General features: G+C 48.5%; 1 protein-coding gene across 1 annotated transcript; it reads right to left on the reverse strand.

The window, feature by feature from the left end:
• Nucleotides 1-566: 566 nt before the first annotated feature.
• On the reverse strand, nucleotides 567-10494 carry SLC25A48 (solute carrier family 25 member 48). Its single transcript, XM_065735006.1, has 8 exons — nucleotides 10446-10494; nucleotides 9057-9100; nucleotides 6925-6996; nucleotides 6304-6556; nucleotides 5144-5392; nucleotides 3924-4057; nucleotides 1811-1940; nucleotides 567-1229 (listed from the first exon to the last, which is right to left on the reverse strand). Exons 1-7 carry the CDS (start codon nucleotides 10489-10491, stop codon nucleotides 1818-1820), a joined length of 921 nt encoding a protein of 306 aa, XP_065591078.1. The 5' UTR covers nucleotides 10492-10494; the 3' UTR covers nucleotides 567-1229; nucleotides 1811-1817.
• Nucleotides 10495-10783: the final 289 nt, after the last annotated feature.

Consider the following 10783-nt stretch of genomic DNA (forward strand, 5'->3'; position numbering starts at 1 on the left):
AGAGGACAGAGTTGTTCCAGACCATTTCCCTGTGCTGCACATCCCTTGAGATCCTTCAGCATTCTTGCCACTGCTCTAGAGTTCTTCTGGCCCAGCCACTCTGCTTGTTTTTTTGGCATCAGAAGCTCCATGCTTTGGAAAATGAAGAGTGGAGGTATTCGTGAGCATAAAGAGAAATAATCACAACATAAGAGGTCTTCGGATGAGCTGAAAGACTGAGGTAGACCAAAGAGAGACCTGGGTGCCCCGCAGCCATCTCAGCAGGATTGCAGCAAAGCTGGAGATCTAAAGCTGGCCTTTGTATTTCGGAGAATATAGCTCAGGACAGACTTCGTATGCCTTAAAGAGAGACTTCCTTCGGTGCTGACTGCTCAAGAGTGCAAAGCAAGGCAAAGTCTAGCAGGCTCCTGGAGGGCTACATAGGGAAGATCAGCTCAATCAACAAGCAGCCATCTATATAAAGCAACGCCTAGTTTTATTGCCTTCTGAAGAAAAAAGAGCAGCTTAGAATTTCAATTTAATATCTTGATATTAAATCAATTTAATATCTTGATATCTTTCCCAGTTTAATTTACATCTTAGATAACAAAGTGAAAGTCAAAGCCCTTCATATCTTTACAAGCTAATGTGTCACATTATGGTAAAAGTGGGGAATTCTGTGATGCAAAGCAGGAGCAATCATTCACATTGCTACAGTCATCTGCTTCTTTGATCCTGAAAGCAAGTTAGGATTTGATAGGAATCCAAACCTTCCTCCACAAAACGCACCCATGCACCCAAAGCACTCATCCCTTCTCTTTCCAGATCAGGAGGTCCATGTTCATAAAGAAGAAGAGCATTATGCATGGTATCATGCAAAAGTCACTCACTCAGCTCATGTCATTTGGGGTAGTTTTGGGTATATCTCATCTGTGCAGGTAAGGGAAGTTGTTCTTTCGTCTCAATGAGAAAAATGGCATTAATGAAGAAGTGTAACACACCATGGGAATTAGCAAAGTGCTCTGGACAACTGAATGAGAGATTTAAAAATATAGTGGTCTTTGGATTTGGTTGAGCTGGTGGTTTGGAGCCCTCCTGGGCCCAAGGCCAAGCAGAAGGGAAAGCAGATACCATCACTGTGGGCTTCTGCAGTGCCAGGAGTCTTCAATGAAATGAGCAAGCTTTCACCACCCCCAGGCTGCTGGTTTGGCTCAGGAAAGGACGACACTGGTCAGGTCTTCTTGGCAGCACTTTAGAAATGAGAGAGAAGGAGGTTTATAAAGTACAACATAAAATAGTAGACTGTCAAGTATACTGCCAAGCACAACGCTGAGTTTTTAGCTGGTAAAAAATTTCTGTAATTAGATATTTTTCATGCTGCTCCTTTATTCAACCCTGGGTTCATGAGAGAAAGTAAAACTGTGAGCAAATAGTCAGGACACTTTGGAAAGGCTTAGTTTCACATCTTTGTGGATGGATCAAGAGAGAACACCGTGCACAGACTTTAGAATGATATTTCATAACTCGTACAATCTTAGAGAATATTCTCCTTTCATATTTTCTTTTCTGATTCACACTATTCAAGACAATCACAACAATCAGAATGGATTGCGACAACATTCCAGCAGATCTGGAATGAAACCAGAAAACCATCAGTATGGATTTTGGCACTCCAAATCCCACAGGCCCAAATTTGAACAGTGTTTTACTATCCTGGTAGGTACCCATGTAAGTTACCTGACTTCTGGAGGATCTCTACAATTGCAATTCCATTTGATTAAAAGATTAGTTCTCTATTTTTAGGAAAACTAGAGGGTCTTTATGCGCTGACCTGGAGTTTAAGGATTGGTCTCAGTTTGGTCTCTTTTCATTGCTTTGAGAGAAAGTTCATAGCCAAGAAACATGGCTGAACTCATTGGGAATCCTCGCACTGCATTGACCGTGATGCCCCTAAAAAAGACCTGTTGGGGATGGAGACAGGTTAGAGCATAGACACACACTGGCTGTTTCAAGAAGAAAATATTGAACTAAGTCATGGTGGATTTCTGAAGAACCCAACCGTGGTTTGCTCAGGAGACATTCTCCCACTCCTGGTCTTTGCTGAAGTATCCACTAGAGAATGGAAAAGTAATGGTCAAGTGTCTGGTTTGACATCAGTCTGCTCCACGTTCCCTGTAGACAGACCCCCTTCTGTATCTCCCAACAAGAGCAAGAGGCCTCATGACTGGTGGAGGGCAGACACAAAACATCTAAGCCTTCCTCCTAACTTGCTACGGTCTCTTCTTGTTGTACACACAAACACATGAGGATCCCAGAGTACAACAAGAAAGCTGTTGCTTTTATAGAACAAATATTCAAGTTTCTGGGGGTTGGGTCCATGAGTTTGGAAGACATTTGGGAACTGGAGAAGGAACGGTGCGTGAGCCACCACCATTTAGAGGCTTTGGAATAGAGAAATAATTTGTGCTTCTCACAAAGTTACCCCATTAACCACTCCAGCTAATCACTGCAGTCCAAGCACCAGAATTTCAGAATAGACAAGAGAAATAACGTGAGCAAGGCAAGCTTCCATCCAGGCCTCAGAGCTCCCACATGAGACAGAATCTACACACTTTCACACCATTTGGGATGGAGTTTTCATTGTGAAATTGTGCTATTTGAATATTTGGGTTATTACCTTATTTTCCTAGAGTTTTTTGGCCTGGAAAGACAGAATTCTCTGGAAGAAAACTCAATTTTTTCTAGAATCCATAAGGTAACGTGAGAGTGCCAAGTTAAATACTAATGAAGATTTATGAAGAAAAGCCCAGAGGGATAATCTTTTTTCTCATCAGAGTGAACACACCCAACTATAGAGAAAGAAAAGAGCTATATTTACATTTTTGTATGTGACACTGAGAACGCTGCTCCTCTGTCCCAGCACGAAAACACTCAGGCCTGGGTTTGCCACCTCCCAACGTACAAAAGGATTTTTATCATGACAGAAAGGTCTTATCACTCCACTATTTCTCAGCTCTACTGCACACTCTGTCCAGGTGCCAGGAACAACAGCAGCCAAAACACAAGCAGCTCAGACTCCAGGCAAGAATACCGAGTACTTGAATGAAGTCTAATTATCCAGGCAGGACAGGGAGCATGGAGGTGAGGATGACCAAGCACACTCCTTCACAGCTCTCCAGGTGTTGTGCTTTATAGCAACGTGACTTCCTGCACGCAGCAGCCAAAACTGAACCCATCTGCAAGCTCCTCTGACAGCTGGTGTAACACAGTGGCATGCTGTCAAACAGTAAAATCCCACCCACTTGCAGTTCTGCAGGTTAGTTTCCTTTTTGCAACTGGTGACTTTTCCCTCATCATGCAAAAACTAACACCTTTGAGCTAAGAACCCACACAGCTTTTTGATGACAACTTAAATACAGATTGAATTCAACCTCAGAAGATATCACTTCCCATAAGCATGCGGCGGTGGTGCAACAAAGCTGCAATCTCTGGTTCTCTGCCATTCACGTCTAACTGAGACAAGGTTTGCAGACAGAACAAACAACTTTTATTACACTATTAGATAAAGTCAGAAAGGGAATGGTGTTTTTTGGCGCACAGCCCTTCTTTGCTTTGGAAACTGAAGCAATTCTGATTTAAGAGCATTTTCCACCTCTAAATTACAAGAACTCAAATGATTTCCACAGTTAAGGATCATGACAACGTTATTTCAATTTAGTACCACCAACGACCAGTCACCCGTTATTTCCTATCTGCAGTGCAGACTCTTGCTATTATGATTTGGAAAGAATCCACGCTATAATTACCTACTGCCACTGTTATAATTGAGAAGTAACTAGCTTTAGCTGTCTCTTAACTCTGCAGATGGGTTTAAAACAGCCATTGTATTTCCCAGCTAACGAGCAAATGCCTGACACCCAGATTTACCTTCAAACAGCACTTACTTTTAGGCCTTCATTTTGGTAGCTCTGCAAGATACAGTCAAGAATCCCCTTGTACTTGTTTAGATAAACTCCATCTGCCTGGAGTCGACTTTTCACAACGTCCATCGGAGTAGCAGTCCCCCAGGAAATGGCTCCTAGAAGAATACAGAAGGAAATCCCTTCTTTATCCCAATACCCGGGGCATTGGCCACGATGTCGTATGTGAACAACTTCTCAGTATTTCCTTGGCTGCAGGCCAGCAAATGGGAACGAGATGCCTCACCTGCTGCGTCGTACTGGAGGGGCTCTCATGTCAGGGCATTCACCCTGCTCCGGCACAGAAACTGCATTTGTGGGAGCAAAGGTCCCTGTTTCAGAGAGAAGCACTGAGATTTGGGGGTTACGTGGGTAATGCAGGCAGCCCAGCAGGCGGCCAGGGACGTGCTCTGTTAGAATGCTGCCACCTGAACTGCAGCGCTGTCTGGGGCCACGTCAGAAAACCTGAAGTCCTCAGACAATATTCTGAGCTGAGAATGGGAAGAAGAGGCTGTTTCTTCCCACGCAACTGGGGATAGACTCCATACAGCTGAGATAGCTCATCATTCCTGTACAGAAGCTCTCCATTTAAACCAATTAGCCTGCAGCTAGATGGGACACTGCCTCTCTAAAAGCTCAGTGGTGCTTCCAGCAGAACAGAGCTGCTACGTGTCAGTCTTGTCCACGTGCAGCAAATAGTCTCCAGTCATTCCCACTTCCCCAGACACATCATGTTGTTCCCTTGCAGAGAGATGTCCCAGGTTATGAAATTTCCTTGCATGTGACTGCAATATATGGCACAGCTGGACTGACAAGAGCACGTCTGGACCTTCATCAGGGTTGGGGCACATTAGAAAAGCTGCCCAGATGGTCCATGACTCAATTTATTTACAGGAAAAACAGAGAAATGGGGTTTTAATTGTTACTCGACCTAAAGATTGATCTGCTTTTAGGGATCTGCAACTTAGGAAATGCCAATGAGTGGGCTGGGAGCGTACAAGAGAACTTGGGCACATGGGCATGTCAGGGTGCACACGGCAGCCGTCCAGGCAGGTGTGCACAGATGCCTCACCCTGGCCCCAGGGGGAAAAAGGTCATCAGCCTCACGTCCCCTCCTGACAGGCAGCCCCAAGCCAGCCCTGGATCCCAGCTCTGAGACACTTCTGTCCTTGTCTGGCCAATGCTGTGGAGCAAAAGGTGCTTACCTGCAACACCCCCTGCAAGCCAGATGGAAAAGGGATTAGGGGAAATGCATCCATCAGGGGTAATCCAACCACAGAAAAACGTGTAAGGGATGAAATACAGGCAGTACCCAGGAACATCCCTCAGCAGCATCGCTCCCATGCCTCGGTATATCCCTGCAATTCCTTCCTTCTGTAGGACTGTCCTAAAGCAGTGGATTGGGCCTTGATACACAGGAAAGCCAGGAACTGTGGGCTTCAGTTTAACACTGTCTGCAAGAAAATAAAATGTGGTATCTTTTTAAAAAATATTACAACACAATAGATATATCACTACAGCTCCCTGCAAAAGCCTGCCACCACCCAACAGACAGAGATCACTGCCCAACTTCTGTTGGGACAAATTCTGTGGGAAGTTTCTCGAAAGAAGACTTAGGTCTACTTTTAATAGATGTTTGGATGCTTCAGGACAGTTTCTCTTAGATGCAATTCATGCATCCCAGTGCATATGTATTCAGTGGAATTATTTGGAATGAACTGGAATGAAAGGGTATGTGCCCAATTTTCATAGGCTTTCACATCTGGTGCCAAGACACACCTCTGAAAGCCTTGACCTCCTCAGAACCTGACCCTCCAATGCAGAGGAGTAAAATGCTCTTGGATAAAGCACTAGGTTGCTAAGCTGTAAGGAAGCTTTTAAAAATGGGCACCGTATTATTTTATCAAAGCAGCCATGGTGCTGCTGGTGGGCTCTCCAGGAGACCTGGCAGCTTTGGGCAATGGGAAAAGCCACAGAGGCAACGTGGTTATAAAGAGAGACATACAGATAGAAAAGGGTGTCTGCTGTAATATTGGCAGATTCCCAACTAGCCTGGGAGCCAGAAGCATCCTTGGGAAGTGCAGTTGGCACCTCTGAGAGATACATCTTCAGATATCCCTCATTTGCACAGAAACAAGAAACTGAGACAACAGACTTGTTAGCTGGGAAGACGAAAAACAGCCTGAAGAAAGGGGAAAACAACCATGAGGAAGAAGGAATTGGCCACGGGTACCAGTGCTGCCCACTGCAATTCTCACGCAGCCCTGTGTGTGGTAGCAGCGACTGCGGAAGGCAAGTCCACACCAGGATCCCAAACACACAGCAGACCAAAGGAGCAGGGAAGAAGGAACGCTCCCCTTCCTACCTGTGCTGTATGTCTGCGTTTGCATCTGCAGCCTGATCTTCACAAGGTCAACGGGCGTGCCGATGCCGACAGAGATGAACCCAGCCACCGTGCTGGCAAGAGCCACGTCCACCAGCGCCGGCGCGTGGGACGCATCCCCATGCCTCAACTGGCCCAGCAGCCGCTGCGTGTTGCTGAAGACACCAAACACCACCGAGCTGTAAACAGCAATGCTGGCCAGTGGGAAGGACATGCCTTTGAAGAAGCCAGCCACCTGGGTGGGAAGGGAGCAGGAGGTGTGAGGGCAGCTTGGCATGGCTTGAAGACCAGAATCAGCAAAATGCCGCCGGCTTTTCCAGCACACACAGCCAAAGCAATGCGGGTGTCACAGCCTGACCCACGTGGAGATGTGGGTAGTGCCATTCATCACATCTGCTCCCTGCAGAGAACTGGCAGGTAACAGGAGGAGGCTGCAGCCTCTCCTCCATCATCAGGTGTTGGATGGAAGCGCAGCAGCTTTGCTGGTCTTCATCTAAGCATTGGTATCAACACTGATTTCATATACTCACTTCCTGCATTTATTTATTTGTTTTTTTTTCTGCATTTCCTGCCAGCACGTTTTAAGCAAGATAAAGTACTTACAGACTCATTTCTGTACACAGTAAGAACACAGTTGAGTGTATTTCCATATCCTTGTCCAGCTTGCAAACGAGTCTGCAAAACACATTCACAAAAAGTGATTGAAACCCCACGCTTCCAGCTGGGTGAAAGCTTGTACTGTGTAAACAACACGTACTTTGCTTTGAGAGTGCATCCTTGCTTAGTTGTAAAGAAAACAGAGCAATAAAACAAGATATATGTGCATCCACTCCCCTTGAACTTTGCCAGAAGCTGGGCTCAGCAGAGGGCCGATGCTTCCTGCAACATCTGGAAACAATGACTGTCGAATCTCCAGCCCAGACCAGCCACCCCGGCCCAGCACAGCACTCACAGCAAGGCACTGGTGTGCAGCACCGTTGTCTGCAAGTCTGTGATTTATGGGGAAGTTTGGGGGTGATGTGATGTGGCTCCCAGCAGAGATAAGGGTGCATCGATGGAGGAGAGCTTCCCTGGGAGCCTCCCAGGGTTCTGCTCTTAAGACATAGAAATACTAAACAGGGACAAATCAATGGAGCCCCATCTCAGAAATTCTTTATGTCTCTCTCAAAAGTACTTCTTTACATAATTTCCAACAAAGATAATTTATTTCTGGAAAGCAATGGCTATGTGCTTTCTAAAACATGCCTACAACAGCTGTGAGAAATGACAGTCTGTATCATTCAATGTCCTTCCCCCTTCTCACGTGTACACAGACACACATTCTGCTCATCTTTCGCTCAAGCTGCTCACAAGTTAGCAATCAAATAAGCAGGGTGAATGAACCAACCTCCTGGTCCTGAGTCAAATGGGCACAGTCCAAGCCCGCATGCAGCCCACAGGTTCTTATTTTGCCACTATGGGCTTGTTCCTGTTTTGTTCTTCTTTTACACAGTAACCAGGTATTTGGAGGGGGGCAAGTTAATACATCTTTTGAATAACTGAGAGTAATTGAGTGTCCTGGCAAGGTGCTCTGTGCCCCTGGATAAGCCATGAGCACCTGCCACTGAAACCCTGCTGGCACCAATAAGTCAGCTGATAACAGCACGTGTGTTGCTCGGGAAAATGCACTTTCCTGTTACATTTTAATGAGCATGTAAAGGCTCTCGGGTGAAACCCAGAAATAGAACAAAGTTCTGTGAAAATGAATGCAAAGCGAAGGTTGAAAAGCAAGTAAAGGTAAAATTACTCAAGGCTGTGCAAAGATGGGGAAAAAAGGTGTTGGTTCTCCCCTTCCCATCCCCTACATTTGGAAAGATAGCAGTTCTGCCTGCTTGGCATTCCCAAGCCACAGCCGAGCTGAGTGCAGCAGGGGCAGCCTGACACTTGCATTTATAGGCGTGAAGGATGGGTTCTTGGCACCCACAAACGCAGTGCAGTGCTATGGGATCCTCCATTGGCTGGTGCCAAACTCCCCTCAGCCTGGCAGCGGAGGCCCCAAGCCTGGGATAGGGATGCCAGCACTAGAGCAGAGCAATGAAAGAACCCTGAGATGCCTGGCACACTGTAGGAAGGAGAAACGAGGCAGAAAGGCATCTTCCATCCTCCTCCGTGGTTCTGCATGATGGGCAGCTCAGCTGGGGAAGGCAGCGTTTAGGTCTGCATGGAATCGCCTGCAGGAGGGTTGGTGAATCATCTAGGAAAGCTAATGCCTTCTTTCTCTCTCAATCCTTCCCTCTGAGGAATATTTTTCTTGCAGGAATAGCGAATGCTACCTGTCACAGCCCACAGTCCCATTTTCAGCATTCTGCTCTCACGGCATTGCCCCTACTAGGAAATCATGTGCCTGGAGCTAAACAAACACAGCACTCTCACTGCCCCTTGAATGCCTTTTAGATGGCAAAGTTCAACAGAATATTAGCAGAACTGTTCAGTAAACCCGACATAATGTAAGGCCAGTTTTACTTTTCAGTATCAATCCCCACCTGAGGAGCTCACACGTGTAGAGCAGCCCTTCAGCATGCCACTCCACAGCCAGAGAGGAAAAACACTCAGGTCTACGACAGCCTTTCTTCCCAGGCTAAGTTCTGCCTTGCAGTGCTGGGAGAAGTGAAGGTCTTTGCAGCATCACCCCAAGGGAGGCCACCTCCCCCAGGGCTTTTGGGGTGGTGATGTGAGAGCATAGGTCAGTGCTTTACCTTGACAGTGTCCAGGGGATGGCCCACAACCACGCTGGCAGCTCCTGGGGATGAAAATAGAGAATTTAGGCAAAATGCTGATGAACTTTTTATGGTGGAATAGGAAGCAATGGGCTTACAGGAGAGATTTCCAGGAGAAATCTCTCCCTGGGCTGGAGCCATAGTGCTCCTTCTGCAGGACCAGGCAGACACACTTACTCTTCTTCCCCAGAATATCCTCCTCAACTCACCACCTGTACAGCTCAAGGGAGGATCTGGAGGAGACGCTGTGTTTCTACATTCTGCCCACGAACTACCTCCATTTCCCTTGCACTCGTGTAAGCTGCTCCAGCACGGTGAGGGTCATGTCAGAGGTGAGAAAATACCTCCTGGTTCCTACAGCAACACACAGGAGTCCACTGCTAATGGGGACTGTATTTCCCCTCCTTTGCTGCTTTACTGAGAGCAGCTTCTGGTGCTATACATGAAGACTTGCAGTGGGTAAAAAAAAAAAAAAACAATTTCCCCAAAAGAGCAGTGATGCACAGGCTGCCCAGGGAGGTGAGGGGGTCACCATCCCTGGGGGTGTTCCAGAATTGGAGATGTGGCACCTGATGACACAGTCAGTGGGCGTGGTGGGATGGGTTGGGGTTAGACCTGGGGATCATAGAGGTCTTTTCCAACTCGAAGGATCCTATGACTCTAAGACTGATTTTTCTGATTTTATTAGACTCTCCTATTAACCCAGCGTGGCTGCTCAGTGCCTGTGGGCCCCCTCACCCCTCTGTCCTGAGCCTGGCGTCAGCACGGGGATGCGAATTGCTGCGGACACGATACTCACCCCCACACCCTGCTCATCCCCATGCTTTGCCACCTGTTACACTCAGCAGGAACGTACAGTTCGGAATTCTCAGACACAGCACAACGCCTGTGTCCCGACAGCCCTTTGCCTTTCCTTTCCTTTCTCTTATCTCTATTCCTGACGGCTGCCATCAGCATTTTTTTCTTTTTGCAAACCGGGTCATTGCCCTTCCCTCCCCGCTGCCTGTTTGCTGCACCTGGAGCATGGGGGCACCGAGGGGCACTCTCCGGGGGTGTGCGCGGCTGCGGAGCGCGGGTTGGCTGCGGTGGGACCCGGCTGAGCCCCGGCTGCTGCCCCTGGACCGGAGCCCACGGGTCGGGGGACGGCGTGGAGGCAGCACCCGCGTCCCATCTGCGGGAGAAAGGAGCGGCGTGCCAGCGAGATGCTGCTGCCGCTGCTACGTTACTGCGCCGATATAACTTGTACTTCGGGAGCGAAAAAAGCACGCATCCCCCCTCATCCCCCCGTCGGTCGCGCAGCTCCGACGTGCCACGTCTGATTGCCCTCCCGCTTACTCTGCTGCTCGCCCCAAGCCCCGCAGCACTCACCGCCCACCCAGCCGGCTGCGAAGTCCTGGAGCTGGAGGCTGCCCATGATGAGCCGCTGCCGAGGGGGGCTCGGGGGGGTCCCGCAGCGGACGGCTCGGAGCGGAGCCCGACGGCGGTGACATCACAGCCGGGGCTTAAAGGCGCAGCGCGGCCGCCCCCGCCCTACCCCGGGTCCGTCCCGTCGGGAGCGGCCGCTCCGGTGCCGCTGTCAGTGCCGGGAGAGGTGGGGCCGGGCTGGGGCAGCTCTGCTCTCTGCTAACCCCAGCTTGGTTGGATCAGATGCAGCGCTCTCCTTTGCACGGTGGAACTGTGAGTGCCGGGAGTTGGAAAAGCAGAAT

The sequence above is a fragment of the Cyrtonyx montezumae genome, unplaced genomic scaffold, assembly GCF_038088225.1.
Source record: "Cyrtonyx montezumae isolate F1298 unplaced genomic scaffold, pur_monq_1.0 scaffold_18, whole genome shotgun sequence".
Classification (NCBI taxonomy): domain Eukaryota; kingdom Metazoa; phylum Chordata; class Aves; order Galliformes; family Odontophoridae; genus Cyrtonyx; species Cyrtonyx montezumae.

Excerpts from the sequence above, each read along its gene's own strand:
- SLC25A48 (XM_065735006.1), bottom strand. The coding sequence starts at position 10,491 with ATGGGCAGCCTCCAGCTCCAGGACTTCGCAGCCGGCTGGGTGGGCG. Across the intron at positions 9,101-10,445 it reads CGCAGCCGGCTGGGTGGGCG|GAGCTGCCAGCGTGGTTGTG; the intron begins GTGAGTGCTGCG and ends TTTCATCCCCAG. Across the intron at positions 1,941-3,923 it reads ACCAAAATGAAGGCCTAAAA|GTCTTTTTTAGGGGCATCAC; the intron begins GTAAGTGCTGTT and ends CATCCCCAACAG.